Raw genomic sequence first — 18058 nt, forward strand, 5'->3', positions numbered from 1 at the left:
CGTAGCACCTCTCTCTTTTAGCAGCCACCCATACTGAATTTACATTCTGAATCATGCTTTTGAAGCTATCTAGCCAGTTAGGCGCATGTGAACTGTGTCTCTGTGGTGACAAAGAACATTGTTCACACATAAGTGACCCCGCTGAAGAGGGGGTTGAGTTGCAAGCAGTACACATAACCATGTCCACAGACATGTTGGACAACCGTAATACAGCTTAGAACACTGACTAACGCCTACACACAGACCCTAGAGAGCCCCTGGAGTGACACTGAGGAGCGGACACCAGCACACAGAAACACAGCAGCACAAAGTGTGAAAGTATGTCTATGACCTGACAGGAGTGCAGCGGCGCTACCACTGGCGTGCTCCCCCCTTCTATGACCCCCTGGTACCAGTTTACAGTCTGTAGCAGAGTCGGTCTCTGGAGGAGCAGCGTTCATGCAGCCTGATGATCCACAGCAGCAGTAAATGGCGCCTTCCTACCTCTGTTCCCGCTCCGGGAAGCCCTGCCCAATGTAATGGTGGTTTTATACTGGCAATGTTAAAAATAACATTATACATCCATATACAGTTCACACAAAGCCTTAAGACAGTGAGCACTGTGGGGCTTCTAGAACAGAGCCAGTTTGCCCGCGGCGGGCACCGCAGCTTCGAGCCAGTGACAACTGCCAACACTGCACCGGGGACCTGCTAACCGGGACCCCGGTGTAACACTTACAGCACCTGGATCTTCGGCATCTGTTAAAAGGGTGGCGGCTAGCTGCCGGCGTGGGCACACACTCTAACCGAGTGTGATCAGCATCTCAGGAGCACAGTGTCCTGTCAGCTGGGATTACGAACCATTAATCCTCAGGAGGTTGGTTAGGTCCCCCCTCTAATTCCCATGAAGCAGGTAGTCTGGTTGTCAGCCAGAACTACCTAAAAATAATAAACTTTAAAGAAAAATCTCTGGAGCTCCAGAGAAGTACACCCGGCTCCTCAGGCATATTTTTCTAAATGGAGTCTAATAAGAGGGGCATAGAGGGGAGGAGCCAGCACACACATGCTCAAGTGGAACCGATCTATACCCCATAGTACAAGATCCCAGTATCCACTAGGACATAAGATAAAGTCATACAGATTTTGTTAAGCATTTGTCTTTCCTGCCTGGCAGTAGCCAAATCAGAGTTAATGTTAGATATCATTCCTTTAAATGAATCCAGCCATTCTGGTTCCTGTGTGGTGCTTCCCTGAGAAGGGAGAGTGCACTGAGCACACAACAGAGATCCCTCTGGAGAAGGGGAAAACTTTGTGTTACAGGATCGACATAGCCTTTTTGCCAGACATGGTGATACAGCAGAACACACACACACACACACACACACACACACACACACACACACACACACACACACACAGTGGTAGTGAATTAACACAGAACCCGAGACAGCATGGATGGAGTGATATAGAGATGGATAAAAACTAGCACACAATGCTACACAGCTAAGCAGTGCTTTGCCGAGCATAAACTAGAGCCTTCGATAACGTAACTAGTTTTTCTGACAATATATTGCTCATCCCCTTCTACAAATCCCCGATACCAGTTTAAGGTGACTTTAGGGGCTCTTTCAAGGAGCAGCACTTCCCTGCATGCAGTCTGAGGCAGCAGGAAATGGCGCCACCAAGCCACTGGTCCCGCTCTCTGGGAAGCCCCACCCCCTTAATGTTGCACGGTCCCTTGTGTATAATTATACTGGCTTTTTCTCCATAATACAGAAACAAAGGTTAAAAAAAACCCTTCTGTGTCAGCACCAGTGTGGGTCTCTGCAGCGGGTACCGCAGCCAAGTGCCAGCCACGCCCTTATGCCGCAATTGTAACCGGGTACCCGCTAACCGGGACCCCGGTTTGTGTACTCACCGCACCAGCGTCTTCAGCTCTGTTAGGGGTGGCGGCATGCGAGTACACCCTGGGGATAATGCGAAACACCACCTCAGGAGCTTTGTCCTGTCAGCAGGGATCCGGACCATTAACCCTATAAGAGGTTGATTCGGACCACACACCTAAGACCCACGACGCAGGCAGACTGGTGCCAGCCAGCGTTGCCAGTAAATAAAAAGCTAAAATAAAAGTTTTGAAGAAAACACTCTGGAGCTCCAGAGAATGCATCCGGCTCCCTGGGCACATTTTTCTAAACGGAGTCTGAAGATTTTTAAAGTGCCAAAGCTCCAATAGATCCAATCTATACCCCATGGTACTAATACCATCCCAGTATCCCCTAAAACGTTAGAGAAATGAAGGTTTGGGTGAAAATTTTTTAAACAAGGACAATAAAAAAAATCTATTTAAAATGTCCTTTAAATACATTTAACAAATACACAAAATATACAAAAAGAAAAACAGCCACAGATGCTGTAAAGCTGCTAATAGTCCAAATTAGTTACCTCATATAAGGACCTCTGAATGTGATTACATGGATTTGATGCAGCGTATCTTAACGCTCTGCAAAGTGTACGCAAGCTGAAATGTGGTCTGTGGCCTGTTCCATCCACGAGCTCTACATTAGACTTCTTTCGTATTGCCAAATAAAAACTATGGGGAAAAAAAAAAAAAAAAAAAAACATAATTAGGTTTAAGAAAGAAACACAGATGTGTACGCGAGATGCAGTTAAGATACCGGCTGTCAGGATTCCGGCATTCAAGATAGAGACGCCGGAATCCCAACACCCAATGAAATAACGACAGGCGGATTCCCGACCACAACAGGTTATTCCCACTTGGGTGAGGGGTCCACGCCAAAGCACGGCGAGCCAACTCACTGCTGGGATTCCGACAGACGGGATGCTGCTGTCTGCATCCCGTCTGCCGGTAACACATACTGATCCCGTGTATGCATTGCATATCTCAAATCACTTAAAAGTATAGCTCAAGTTGCAGCACACCTTTCTCTGGGACTTACCTGCAAGAAAACATGCTTTCTGCGCTGAAACACATTTGAATATTCCTACAAGCACCATCATTATTTTAATGTAGTTATTAAAATACTGTAAATAGCAGGGATGGGGATGTTTTTTTTTTTTTTAATAAAAGAATAAACACTTATATAAAAAAAAAATTTTACACCAGTATTTTTTTGGGGGCATTAATGATTCAATGAATAAAAATGTAATCATGTATTAGAAATCATGATCTGCTATGTTTTAATGCTTTTTAACATAAATGAAAGCCTAATAACATTATTAATGTTACATCTTTCAATAAAACCAATTTTATACAGCTTATCATTCCTTTTACATCTGAATATATGTAGATAGACTAAAATAGGAATTTAATACCTACCGGTAATTCCTTTTCTCGAAGTCCGTTGTGGATACTGGGGAACTGTACTTTAGTACCGTGGGGTATGGATCGGGTCCACTGGAGCCTGGCACTTTAAAACTGTGTGTGTGTGTGTGTGTGTGTGTGTGTGTGTTTGTGTCTGTGAGTGTGTGTCTGTGTCTGTGTGTTATCTCTTCCCTCTATGCCCCTCCTACCAGACTCAGTCTAGGAAAACTGTGCCCGAGGAGATGGACATACCATGAGAGAAGAAACAAATAAAATCGGTGAGGCAATAAACCAACACACAACCCAACTAAACAGGAGCGCTAACCAAACAGAGGATAGCGACAACCAGCATAACAAGGACAGCAAAGCTAATCCCACATAACAAAGGGGCCGCAACTGTGGCTCAACCAACACTCACATTCAGTAAACAGGATACGAAGCAATGACGCGGGCGCCCAGTATCCACTACGGACTAGGAGAAAAATAATTATTGGTAAGTATTAAATTCCTATGATCTCTTACGTCCAAGTGGATACTTTACCAAGTGAGTACTTTAGTACTGTGGGAAAGTCCCAAAACGGGTGGGAGAGGGCTGAGACCCCTGTAAAACCGCCTGACCAAACTGAAGGTCATCCTTGGCCAAGGTGTCAAACCTGTAGAACTTCCAAAAGTGTTCGAACCAGACCAAGTAGCCGCTCGGCACAACTGTAAAGCCGAAACACCCCAAGCAGCCGCCCAGGAAGAACCCACCGACCTTGTCGAGCAGGCCTAAATATACGTCGGCAAAGGCAGAGCCGCCAAAGTATAGGCCTGTTGAATAATTAACTTGAGCAATAGATTGCTTAGAAGCCAGCCTACCAATCTTTGTGGCATCATAAAGGACAAACAGCGGGTCAGATTTCCCAAGATGAGCCGTCCTTTTGACATAAATCCTCAGAGCCCTCACCACATCCAAGGACTCGGTCCACCGAAACATCAGCCAACACTGGAACCACAAATCGGCTGATCTACGTGAAATGCCGACACCACTTTATGCAAAAACTGAAACCGGGTCCTGAGCTCAGCCCTCAGACGCCAACGCCAGCAACATGACGGTCTTCCAAGTAAGAAATTTCAATTCCACCTTCTGTAAAAGGTTCAAACCAGTCCGATTGAAGACTAAACCACATTTAGATGCCACGGAGCCGTGGGAGGGACGAAAGGTGGCTGCATATGAAGAACTCCTTTCAAGTAAGTCTGCACCTCCGGCAACAATGCAAGTTGCTTCTGGAGGAAAATAGAGAGACGAAATCTGTACTTTGATGGAGCCCAACCGTAGGCCCATATCCACTCCTGCTTGCAGAAATAGCAGAACACGACCAATTCGAAATTCCACGGGAGAAACCTTTCTTCCCTCACACCAAGAAATATATTTCTTCCAAATACGGTGGTGGTGTTTTGATGAAACCACCTTCCGGGCCTGTACCATAGTGGAATTAACCTTGGAAGAGAGACCCTTTCTGGCTAGAATCTGCCTCTCAACCTCCAAGCCGTCACACGTAGCCGCTGTAAGTCTGGATAGATGGTTCTTGCTGAAGAAGATCCTTTAGAAGCGGCAGAGGCCAGGGTTCCTCCAGAGACATGTGTACCAGGCCCGGCAAGGCCAATTCAGGGCAATCAGAACTGCCTGAACGCTTTCCCTTTTGAGTCTTTTTAGAACTTTTGGAATGAGCGGGATTGGAGGGAACAGGTAAACAAACTGGTAAGATCATGGGGCCGTCAGCACGTCCACTGCCACAGCCTGCGGATCCCTCATTCTGGAACAGTAACAGTGTAGCTTCTTGTTAGACGAGAAGCCATCAGGTCCATCTGCGGACACTGCCACCGGTGAACCAATTGTTAAAACACATGAGGACGAAGGCCCCATTCCCCCAGATGGAGGTCGTGACTGCTGAGGAAGTCCACTTCCAAGTTGGCCCTTGCATTGGCTTCCACCCAGAGGAGTATCTTTGACACTTCTCGCTCCTCCCTGTCGGTTTATGTACGCCACCGCCGTGGTGTTGTCAGACTGAACTTGGATGGCTTGATCCTGGAGAAGGTAGGAAGCTTTAAAAAGGACATTGTATGTTGTCCTGAGTTCCAGGACACTGATCGGTAGTAAAGATTCCCGACTCGACCCCCGTCCCTGGAACTGGGTCCCCTGAGTCACAGCCCCCCAAACCCGGAGGCTGGCATCCATTGTCCGTAGAATCCATGACTGGGTACTGAAACTCCGGCTATCAACCAGGTGAGGGTCTTGTAGCCACCACAACAGAGAAATCCGTGCTTTCGGAGACAAGGTCACCGTCTGACGCATGTGCGACCCTGACCACTTGTCCAGCAAAACCAGCTTTAAAAGTCAGGCATGAAACATGCCGTATGGGACTGCCTCGTTTGCGGCCACCATCTTGCGCAGTAAGTGTATGTAAGGATGTATTGAGACCTTGCAGGGTCTGAGCACTAAGCGCACCATAGCTCTGAGAGATAAAGCCTTGTCCATATGGAGAAACACATTGAGACACCGAATCCAATGTCATCCCCAGGAACTGAAGATGTTGGGATGGTTCGAAGCGAGATTTTCAAAAATTTAGGATACATCCATGATCCGTCAGCAGCTGAGTTGTCAGGTCGATGCTTTGCAGCAGACGTTCCTTGGACATTGCCTTTATCAGGAGATCGTCCAAGTAGGGGACATGGTTGACACCCATCTTGCGCAGTTGTAGTATCATCTCCACCATGACCTTTGTGAAGACCCGTGGTGCTGTGGAGAGCCCAAAGGATAAGGCCTGGAACTGGTTGTCCAAGGTAGCAAACCTGAGGTAAGCTTGATGAGGAGGACACATGGGGATGTGTAGGTACGCATCCTTGACATCTAGGGACACTAGAAATTTCCCTTCCTCCAGACTGAACACCACTGCCCAAAGAGATTCCACCTTGAATTTGAATACCCGCAGATAAGGGTTCAACACCTTCAGATTTAAGATGGGCCGCACCGAACGACAAAAAGACTGGAGTAAAACCCACTGTTGTGTAACGGAGGAGGTACTAGGACAACAACTCCCATCTGTAAAAGTTTCTGAATGGCTTCTTGCAAGGTAACTTTTGCTGCGGGTAAAGCTGGCAAGCTTGACCTAAAAAATCTGTGAGGAGGAAGTGAGAATTGAGGACCCTCACCCAAGGATCCCAGCAGGACTTTGCTCACACATGGGCGAAGTGTTGAAGGCGAGCACCTACCAGAAAGACGCCCTGTTGTTGAGGCCGACCGTCATGCGGAAGGCTTTGTGGTAGAGTTTCCGGGGGTTTGGTCCAAGGAAACTGCAGGTTTTCGTGACTTACCATGAGATCCTCTAAGAGCATCGGAGGCTCCTCGGCCTCTGAACCTCGCCACACGAAAGGACTGCAAGAAAGGTCCAGAGTAAAGGCGCCTAGTAGGTGGCACGGCCGACAGCAGATAGGTAGACTTACCCACCGTTGCCTGAGAAATCCATTTATTTAATTTGTCACCAAACAAGGCATCACCTGTAAAGGGAAGATTTTCCACCCCCTTTTTGGAATCGGCATCCGCTGATCACTGCGGGCCGAAACCACCATAGCAGTAGTACGGCCATTTAGCAGACAATTCTTTAACAGCTTCGCTGATAAAGTTTGCAGCATCTTCTATATGTTGCAGTAGTGTAATAACCTCATCCTGGGGCAGCGAGTCAAATCAATTAATAACATTGAAGACCACTTGACCACTGCCCTTGAAATCCAACCACAAACTATCGCGGGACGTTGTGCTACGCCCGCTACCATATATATTGCTTTGAGGGTTGTCTCAATTTTACAGTCAGCTGGGTCGTTCAGGAATATCGCACCCGGTATAGACAGTACCAATTTTCTAGACAGTCTGGACACAGACTTATCGACTGATGGGGGTTTTTCCCATACCTTCCTGTCATCAGCTGGGAGGGGAAAAAAAAAAAAAAAAGATTTTACTTACCGGTAAATCTATTTCTCATAGTCCGTAGTGGATGCTGGGGACTCCGTAAGGACCATGGGGAATAGACGGGCTCCGCAGGAGACAAGGCACTTTAAGAATTTGGATACTGGTGTGCTCTGGCTCCTCCCTCTATGTCCCTCCTCCAGACCTCAGTTAGAGAAACTGTGCCCGGAAGAGCTGACAGTACAAGGAAAGGAATTTGGAATCCAGGGCAAGACTCATACCAGCCACACCGTATAACTTGTGATAAACTTACCCAGTTAACAGTATGAACAATAGAGCATCAGATCAACCCTGATGCAACTATAACAGAACCCTTATGTAAGCAATAACTATATACAAGCATTGCAGAAGTCGTCCGCACTTGGGACGGGCGCCCAGCATCCACTATGGACTACGAGAAATAGATTTACCGGTAAGTAAAATCTTATTTTCTCGAACGTCCTAGTGAATGCTGGGGACTCCGTAAGGACCATGGGGATTATACCAAAGCTCCGGAACGGGCGGGAGAGTGCGGATGACTCTGCAGCACCGAATGAGCAAACACAAGGTCCTCCTCAGCCAGGGTATCAAACTTGTAGAACTTTGCAAAAGTGTTTGAACCCGACCAAGTAGCTGCTCGGCAAAGCTGTAATTCCGAGACCCCTCGGGCAGCCGCCCAAGAAGAGCCCACCTTCCTTGTGGAATGGGCTTTGACTGATTTTGGCAGCGGCAATCCAGCCGCAGAATGAGCCTGCTGAATCATGTTACAGATCCAGCGAGCAATAGTTTGCTTTGAAGCAGGAGGACCCAGCTTGTTGGGTGCATACAGGATAAACAGCGACTCAGTTTTCCTGACCCTAGCCGTTCTGGCTACATAAACCTTCAAAGCCCTGACCACATCTAGTAACTCGGAATCCTCCAAGTCACGAGTAGCCACAGGCACCACAATAGGTTGGTTCATATGAAAAGATGACACCACTTTTGGCAGAAATTGCGGACGGGTCCGCAATTCCGCCCGGTCCATATGGAAAACCAGATAGGGGCTTTTATGTGACAAAGCCGCTAATTCTGACACACGCCTAGCTGAAGCCAAGGCTAATAGCATGACCACCTTCCACGTGAGAAATTTTAACTCCACGGTTTTAAGTGGCTCAAACCAGTGTGATTTCAGGAAACAACACCACGTTAAGATCCCAAGGTGCCACTGGAGGCACAAAATGGGGCTGAATATGCAGCACTCCCTTTACAAACGTCTGGACTTCACGAAGAGAAGCCAGTTCTTTTTGAAAGAAAATGGATAGGGCCGAAATCTGGACCTTAATGGAACCCAATTTCAGGCCCAAAGTCACTCCCGACTGTAGGAAGTGAAGGAAAGGGCCCAGCTGGAATTCCTCCGTAGGGGCATTCCTGGCCTCACACCAAGCAATATATTTTCGCCATATGCGGTGATAATGTTTAGCCGTCACGTCCTTCCTAGCCTTCATCAGCGTAGGAATAACCTCATCCGGAATGCCTTTTTCTGCTAGGATCCGGCGTTCAACCGCCCTGCCGTCAAACGCAGCCGCGGTAAGTCTTGGAACAGACAAGGTCCCTGCTGCAACAGATCCTGCCTTAGAGGCAGAGGCCATGGGTCCTCAGCGAGCATTTCTTGCAGCTCTGGATACCAAGTCCCTCTAGGCTAATCCGGAACAATGCGCATTGTTCTCACTCCTCTTTTCCTTACGATTCTCAGCACCTTGGGTATGAGAGGAAGAGGAGGAAACACATAAACCGACTGGAACATCCACGGTGTCACCAGTGCGTCTACAGTTATCGCCTGAGGGTCTCTTGACCTGGCGCAATACCTCTGTAGCTTTTTGTTGAGGCGGGATGCCATCATGTCCACCTGTGGCAGTTCCCACCAACCTACAATCTGCGCGAAGACTTCTTGATGAAGTCCCCACTCTCCCGGGTGGAGGTCGTGCCTGCTGAGGAAGTCTGCTTCCCAGTTGTCCACTCCCGGAATGAACACTGCTGACAGTGCACTTACGTGATTCTCCGCCAAGCGAAGAATTCTGGTGGCTTCAGCCATCGCCACCCTGCTCCTTTTGCCGCCTTGGCGGTTTACATGAGCCACTGCGGTGATGTCGTCTGACTGAATCAGCACCGATCGGTCGCGAAGCAGGGTCTCCGCTTGATGTAGGGCATTGTATATTACCCTTAGTTCCAGGATGTTGATGTGAAGGCAAGTCTCCTGACTTGACCACAGACCTTGGAAATTTCTTCCCTGTGTGACTGCTCCCCACCCTCGGAGGCTTGCGTGCGTGGTCACCAGGACCCAGTCCTGAATGCCGAATCTGCGGCCCTCGAGAAGGTGAGCACTCTGCAGCCACCACAGGAGAGACACCCTGGCCCTGGGGGATAGGGTAATCAGCCGATGCATTTGTAGATGTGATCCGGACCACTTGTCCAACAGATCCCATTGAAAAGTCCTCGCATGAAACCTGCCGAAGGTAATGGCCTCGTGTGATGCCACCATCTTTCCCAGGACTCGCGTGCAGTGATGCACCGACACCTGTTTTGGTTTTAAGAGGTTTCTGACCAGTGTCATGATCTCCTGAGCCTTCTCCATCGGGAGATAAACCCTCTTCTGGCCTGTGTCTAGAATCATGCCCAGGAAGGGCAGACGAGTCGTAGGAATCAACCGCGACTTTGGAATATTTAGAATCCAGCCGTGCTGTTGTAACACTTCCCGAGAGCGTGCCACGCTGATCAGCAACTGCTCTCTGGACCTCGCCTTTATGAGGAGATCGTCCAAGTACGGGATAATTGTGACTTCTTGCCGTCGCAGGAGCACCATCATTTCCACCATTACCTTGGTAAATATTCTCGGGGGCCGTGGAGAGACCAAACGGCAACGTCTGGAATTGGTAATGACAATCCTGTACCACAAATCTGAGGTACTCCTGATGAGGTGGATAAATGGGGACATGAAGGTAAGCATCCTTTATGTCCAGAGACACCATAAAATCCCCCCCTTCCAGGCTTGCGATGACCGCTCTGAGCGATTCCATCTTGAACTTGAACCTTTTCACGTATATGTTCAGGGATTTTAAATTCAATATGGGTCTGATCGAACCGTCCGGTTTCGGTACCACAAACATGGTCGAATAGTAACCCCTTCCCTGTTGAGGGAGCCTTTACCACCACCTGCTGAAGATACAATTTGTGAATTGCAGCTAACACTATTTCCCTCTCTAAGGGGGAAGCTGGCAGGGCCGGTTTGAGGTAACGGTGAGGGGGCTTCTCTTCGAATTCCAGCTTGTATCCCTGAGACACAATCTCTATAGCCCAGGGATCCACCTGGGAGTGAACCCACTTGTGGCTGAAATTTCGGAGACGCGCCCCCACCGGGCCTAGCTCCGCCTGTGGAGCCCCAGCGTCATGCGGTGGATTTAGTGGAAGCCGGGGAGGACTTCTGTTCCTGGGAACTAGCTGTATTGTGCAGCTTCTTTCCTCTACCCCTGCCTCTGGCCAGAAAGGACGCACCTCGGACTTTCTTGCCTTTTTGTGATTGAAAGGACTGCATTTGGTAATACGGTGCTTTCATAGGTTGTGAGGGAACATATGGCAAAAAATTTGACTTTCCAGCCGTAGCTGTGGAGACCAGGTCCGAGAGACCCTCCCCAAACAACTCCTCACCCTTGTAAGGTAAAACCTCCATGTGCCTTTTTGAGTCGACATCTCCTGTCCATTGCCGAGTCCACAGGACCCTTCTGGCAGAAATCGACATTGCATTTATTCTAGAGCCCAGTAGGCTAATGTCTCTTTGAGCATCTCTCATATATAGGACAGCGTCTTTTTTATGCCCCAGGGTCAGTAATATAGTATCCTTGTCCAAGGTATCAAGTTCCTCAGATAAGGTATCGGTCCATGCTGCTACAGCACTACACATCCAGGCCGACGCAATCGCCGGCCTTAGTAAGGTACCTGAATGTGTATAAATGGACTTCAGGATACCCTCCTGCTTTCTATCCGCAGCATCTTTTAGGGTGGCCGTATCCTGTGACGGCAGGGCTACCCTCTTGGATAAGCGTGTTAAAGCTTTGTCTACCCTAGGGGAGGATTCCCAGCGTAACCTGTCCGTTGGCGGGAAAGGATACGCCATAAGCATCCGTTTGGAAATCTGCAGTTTTCTATCTGGAGATTCCCAAGCCTTTTCACATAACTCATTTAACTCATGTGAAGGGGGAAAGGTCACCTCTTGCCTTTTTTCCCCATACATATAAACCCTCTTGTCAGAGACTGGGGTTTCCTCTGTGATGTGCAACACATCTTTCATTGCTATAATCATGTAACGGATGGCTTTAGCCATTTTAGGCTGTAACTTTGCATCATCGCCATCGACACTGGAGTCAGAATCCGAGTCGATATCTGTGTCAACAATTTGGGATAGTGGGCGCTTCTGAGACCCTGACGGCCTCTGCGACATAGGATCAGGCATGGGCTGAGACCCCGGCTGTCCCAAGGCTTCAGCTTTATCCAACCTTTTATGCAAGGAAGTAACATTATCATTTAAAACCTTCCACATATCCATCCAATCGGGTGTCGGCGCAGTCGGCGGCGACCCCACATTCATTTGTTCCCACTCTGTTTCCACATAGCCTTCCTCGTCAAACATGCCGACACAAGCGTACCGACACACCACACACACAGGGGATGCTCTATTTGAAGACAGTTCCCCCACAAGGCCTTTTGGAGAGACAGAGAGAGAGTATGCCAGCACACACCCCAGCGCTATATGTCCCAGGAATCACACAGTAACTTAAGTGTTATAACCCAGTAGCTGCTGTATATACTGTTTTTGTGCCAAATTTACCCTCTTCTACCGTGATTCTGCAGGGGAGAGCCTGGGGAGCTTCCTCTCAGCGGAGCTGTGGAGAGAAAATGGCGCTGGTGAGTGCTGAGGAAGCCCCGCCCCCTCAGCGGCGGGCTTCTGTCCCGCGTTTGTCTAAAAATATGGAGGGGGCCCATGCATATATACAGTGCCCAACTGTATATATGCCCACTTTTGCCAAGAGGTCTCTAATTGCTGCCCAGGGCGCCCCCCCCCCTGCGCCCTGCACCCTACAGTGACCGGAGTATGTGGGTTTAGTGTGGGAGCAATGGCGCACAGCTGCAGTGCTGTGCACTACCTCATATGAAGACTGGAATCTTCTGCCGCCGATTTCGAAGTCTTCTTGCTTCTTTCACCGGCTTCTGTCTTCCGGCTCTGCGAGGGGGACGGCGGCGCGGCTCCGGGATCGGACGACAAAGGGTGCGATCCTGTGTACGATCCCTCTGGAGCTAATGGTGTCCAGTAGCCTAAGAAGCACGACCTATCCGCAGTTAGTAGGTTTGCTTCTCTCCCCTCAGTCCCACGTAGCAGAGAGTCTGTTGCCAGCAGATATCTCTGAAAATAAAAAAACCTAACAAAATACTTTCTTTTTAGCAAGCTCAGGAGAGCTCACTAAGTAGCACCCAGCTCGTCCGGGCACAGATTCAAACTGAGGTCTGGAGGAGGGACATAGAGGGAGGAGCCAGAGCACACCAGTATCCAAATTCTTTCTTAAAGTGCCCTGTCTCCTGCGGAGCCCGTCTATTCCCCATGTTCCTTACGGAGTACCCAGCATCCACTAGGACGTTAGAGAAAATAAGAATTTACTCACCGGTAATTCTATTTCTCGTAGTCCGTAGTGGATGCTGGGAACTCCGTAAGGACCATGGGGAATAGCGGGCTCCGAAGGAGGCTGGGCACTCTAGAAAGATCTTAGACTACCTGGTGTGCACTGGCTCCTCCCACTATGACCCTCCTCCAAGCCTCAGTTAGGTACTGTGCCCGGACGAGCGTACACAATAAGGAAGGATTTTGAATCCCGGGTAAGACTCATACCAGCCACACCAATCACACCGTACAACTCGTGATATGAAACACAGTTAACAGTATGAAACAATAGAGCCTCTCAACAGATGGCTCAACAATAACCCGATTTAGTTAACAATAACTATGTACAAGTAATGCAGATAAACCGCACTTGGGATGGGCGCCCAGCATCCACTACGGACTACGAGAAATAGAATTACCGGTGAGTAAATTCTTATTTTCTCTAACGTCCTAGTGGATGCTGGGAACTCCGTAAGGACCATGGGGATTATACCAAAGCTCCCAAACGGGCGGGAGAGTGCGGCTGACTCTGCAGCACCGAATGAGAGAACTCCAGGTCCTCCTCAGCCAGGGTATCAAATTTGTAGAATTTTGCAAACGTGTTTGCCCCTGACCAAGTAGCTGCTCGGCAAAGTTGTAAAGCCGAGACCCCTCGGGCAGCCGCCCAAGATGAGCCCACCTTCCTTGTGGAATGGGCATTGACAGATTTTGGCTGTGGCAGGCCTGCCACAGTATGTGCAAGCTGAATTGTACTACAAATCCAACGAGCAATAGTCTGCTTAGAAGCAGGAGCACCCAGCTTGTTGGGTGCATATAGGATAAACAGCGAGTCAGATTTTCTGACTCCAGCCGTCCTGGAAACATATATTTTCAGGGCCCTGACAACGTCTAGCAACTTGGAGTCCTCCAAATCCTTAGTAGCCGCAGGCACCACAATAGGCTGGTTCAGGTGAAACGCTGACACCACCTTAGGGAGAAACTGGGGACGAGTCCTCAATTCTGCCCTATCCATATGGAAAATCAAATAAGGGCTTTTACAAGACAAAGCCGCCAATTCTGATACTCGCCTGGCAGAAGCCAAGGCCAATAACATAACCACCTTCCATGTGAGATATTTCAGATCCACGGTTTTTAGTGGTTCAAACCAATGTGATTTTAAGAAAACTCAACACCACGTAAATGGCCCTCAGATCCAGAATATTTATGTGTAGGGAAATAACCTGACTTGACCAAAGTCCCTGGAAGTTTCTTACCTATGTGACTGCCCCCCAGCCTCAAAGGCTGGAATCCATGGTCACTAGGACCTAGTCCTGTATGCCGAACCTGCGGCCCTCTTGAAGATGGGCACTCTGCAGCCACCACAGTAGAGATACCCTGGTCCTTGGAGACAGGGTTATCAGCCTATGCATCGGAAGATGCGATCCGGACCACTTGTCCAACAGGTCCCTCTGAAAAGTTCTTGTATGGAACCTGCCTAATGGGATTGCTTCGTAAGAAGCTACCATTTTTCCCAGGACTCGCGTGCAATGATGCACCGCTACCTATTTTGGTTTCAGGAGGTCTCTGACTAGAGATGACAACTCCTTGGCTTTCTCCTCCGGGAGAAACACTATTTCTGGTTTATGTCCAGAACCATCCCCAGGAACAGTAGACGTGTCATAGGAACCAGCTGTGACTTTGGACTGTTTAGAATCCACCTATGCTGTTGTAGCACTTTCCAAAATAGTGCTACCCCGACTACCAACTGCTCCTTGGACCTCGCCCTTATAACGAGATTGTCCAAGTACGGGATAATTACAACTCCCTTTTTTTGAAGGAGTATCATCATTTCGGCCATTACCTTGATAAAACACCCTCGGTGCCATGTACAGTCCAAACGGCAGTGTCTGGACTTGGTAATGGTAATCCTGTACCACAAATCTGAGGTACTCCTGGCGAGGATGGTAAATGGGGACATGCAGGTAAGCATCCTTGATGTCCCGGGATACCATGTAATCCCCCTCGTCCAGGCTTGCAATAACCGCCCTGAGCGATTCCATCTTGAACTTGAATTTTTTTATGTTCAAGGATTTTAAATATAAAATGGGTCACACCGAACCATGCGGTTTCGGTACCCCAACCCGTGTGGAATAGTAACCCCGTCCTTGTTGAAGTAGGGGCACCTTGAGTATTACCTGCTGGGAATACCGCTTATTAATTGCCTCTAGCACAGCCTCCCTGCCTGAGGGAGTTGTCAGCAAGGCATATTTTAGGAAACGGCTGGGGGGAGACATCTCTAATTCCAGCTTGTACCCCTGAAATACTACTTGGAAGAAACAGGGATCCACCTGTGAGCGAGCCCACTAATTGCTGAAATTTTTGAGGCGGCCCCCCACCGTACCTGGCTACACCTGTGGAGCACCCGCGTCATGGTGTGTACTCACAGGAGGCGGGGGAAGAATCTTGATTCTGGGAACAGGCTGACTGGTGCAGCTTTTTCCCTCTACCCTTGTCTCTGTACAGAAAGGAAGCGCCATTTGACCCGCTTGCTTTTCTGAAGCCGAAAGGACTGTACCTTTTTCTGTGAGGAAACCTGAGGTAAAATTATTTCTTCCCAGCAGTTGCTGTGGATACGAGGTCCCAGAGACCATCCCCAAATAATTCCTCACCCTTATAAGGCTCTCTATGCGCTTTTTAAGTCAGCATCACCTGTCCAGTGACAGGTCTCTAATACCCTCCTGACAGAATGGACATTACATTTATTTTGGATGCCAGCCGGCAAAATATCCCTCTGTGCATCCCCCATATATAAGACAACGTCTTTAATATGTTTTTATGTTTGCCAACTATTATCCCTGTTTGACAGGGTCACCAACCACGCTGCAGCAGCACTATCTGCAGGTCTCAGTCTAGTACCTGAGTGTGTAAATACAGACTTCAGGATAGCCTCCTGTTTTTTATCAACAGGTACCTATTAAAGTGGCCGTATCCTAAGACGGCAGTGCCACTTTTTTGAACAAACGTGTGAGCGCCTTATCCACCCTAGGGGATATCTCCCAGCGTAACTTATCCTCCTGGCGGGAAAGGGTACGCCATCAGTAACTTTTTATAAATTACCAGTTTCTTAACGGGGGAACCCACGGTTTTCACACACTTCATTTATTCATCTGATGGGGGAACAAAACACTGCCTGTTTTTTCTCCCCAAACCTAAAACCCATTTATAGAGGTTAAAGTCAGAAATGTATAACACATTTTTTATTGCCGGGATCAAGTCACGGATTGGATTGTGTATATGTCTCCACCTTGTCGACACTGGAGTCAGACTCCGTGTCGACATCTGTGTCTGCCATCTGAGAGAGCGGGCGTTTTTGAGCCCCTGATGGCCTTTGAGACGCCTGGGCAGGCGCGGGCTGCGAAGCCGGCTGTCCCACAGCTGTTACGTCATCCACCCTTTTATGTAAGGAGTTGACACTGTCGGTTAATACCTTTTACCTCTCTGTCCACTCTGGTGTCGGCCCCAGGCGACATCACATATATCGGCCTCTGTTCCGTCACCATATAAGCCTCCTCATTCAACATGTCGACACAGCCGTACCGACACACCGCAGACACACAGGGAATGCTCTAAACGAGGACAGGACCCACAAAAGCCCTTTGGGGGGACAGAGTGAGAGTATGCCAGCACACACCAGAGCGCTATATACTGCAGGGACTAACTGAGTTATGTCCCCTATAGCTTTATATCTATATATATATATAATGTATACTGCGCCTAAATTTAGTGCCCCCTCTCTCTTTTTAACCCTTGTAGACTGCAGGGGAGAGCCAGGGAGCTTCCCTCCAACGGAGCTGTGAGGGAAAATGGCGCCAGTGTGCTGAGGAGATAGGCTCCGCCCCTTTTTCGCGGCCTGTTCTCCCGTTTTTTATGGACTTCTGGCAGGGGTATTTACCTCATATATAGCCCCTGGGGCTATATATTGAGGTATTTTTGCCAGCCAAGGTGTTTTTATTGCTGCCTCAGGGCGCCCCCCCCCAGCGCCCTGCACCCTCAGTGACCGGAGTATGAAGTGTGTGAGAGGAGCAATGGCGCACAGCTGCAGTGCTGTGCGCTACCTTGGTGAAGACTGAGTCTTCATGCCGCCGATTTTCCGGACCATCTTCTTGCTTCTGGCTCTGTAAGGGGGACGGCGGCGCGGCTCCGGGACCGAACATCAAGGCTGGGCCTGCGGTCGATCCCTCTGGAGCTAATGGTGTCCAGTAGCCTAAGAAGCCCAATCCGGCTGCAAGCAGGCGAGTTCGCTTCTTCTCCCCTTAGTCCCTCGCTGCAGTGAGCCTGTTGCCAGCAGGTCTCACTGAAAAGAACAAATTCTAAGACTATAACTTTCTAAGAGCTCAGGAGAGCCCCTAGTGTGCATCCAACCTCGGCCGGGCACGAAATCTAACTGAGGCTTGGAGGAGGGTCATAGTGGGAGGAGCCAGTGCACACCAGGTAGTCTAAGATCTTTCTAGAGTGCCCAGCCTCCTTTGGAGCCCGCTATTCCCCATGGTCCTTACGGAGTTCCCAGCATCCACTAGGACGTTAGAGAAATTATAATTACCTCTGACCAGTTTTGAATTTTGTGTCAGTATTTACCCATGCCTCACTGGCCAGTGAGTTTAATTCCTTTGATACAGGAAAAGTGGCTGAGGATTTTGGTTTTACATTAAAGTACAATTCCTCATCTGGTTCTGCCTCTGGATCAGGTATGTTAAGAAACTCCCTCACAACATAATGGAGGGCCTCACCCCAGGTGACAGGGAGCTGTCCTCCTTCTTATCATCAGTGTCATCCACATCAGGCAGGTCAAAATCAGACTGGAGCACCTGTGGCAATGAGAGTTAATGTGAAACCAACAGAGGGGGCGGAGAAGCCTGTTATCTGCAGCTTTAGCCATACAAATCAACAGACTGTCTTAACACCCGTCTCTCCATCTTAGCTGCAGCCAGTTCTGAATTAACATGCTTATGATTATGAATCATGCTCTTAAAAGCATCTAACCAATCAGGTGCCTGAGAACTGCTTCCCCTTGGGAATAATGAACACTGTTCACACATGAGGGACCCCTCAGAAG

The 18058-nt window shown here is 48.8% G+C and overlaps 1 protein-coding gene across 1 annotated transcript in view; it reads right to left on the minus strand.

The window, feature by feature from the left end:
* MDN1 (midasin AAA ATPase 1) overlaps nucleotides 1–18058 on the minus strand; it is a 695825-nt gene that overhangs the window by 462077 nt on the left and 215690 nt on the right. Inside the window, exon 21 of the mRNA XM_063916985.1 lies at nucleotides 2422–2569. Within this exon, the coding sequence (XP_063773055.1) occupies nucleotides 2422–2569 (148 nt within the window). The remainder of the gene's footprint in view (nucleotides 1–2421; nucleotides 2570–18058) is intronic.

Source organism: Pseudophryne corroboree, chromosome 4, assembly GCF_028390025.1.
Source record: "Pseudophryne corroboree isolate aPseCor3 chromosome 4, aPseCor3.hap2, whole genome shotgun sequence".
Taxonomy (NCBI): Eukaryota; Metazoa; Chordata; class Amphibia; order Anura; family Myobatrachidae; genus Pseudophryne; species Pseudophryne corroboree.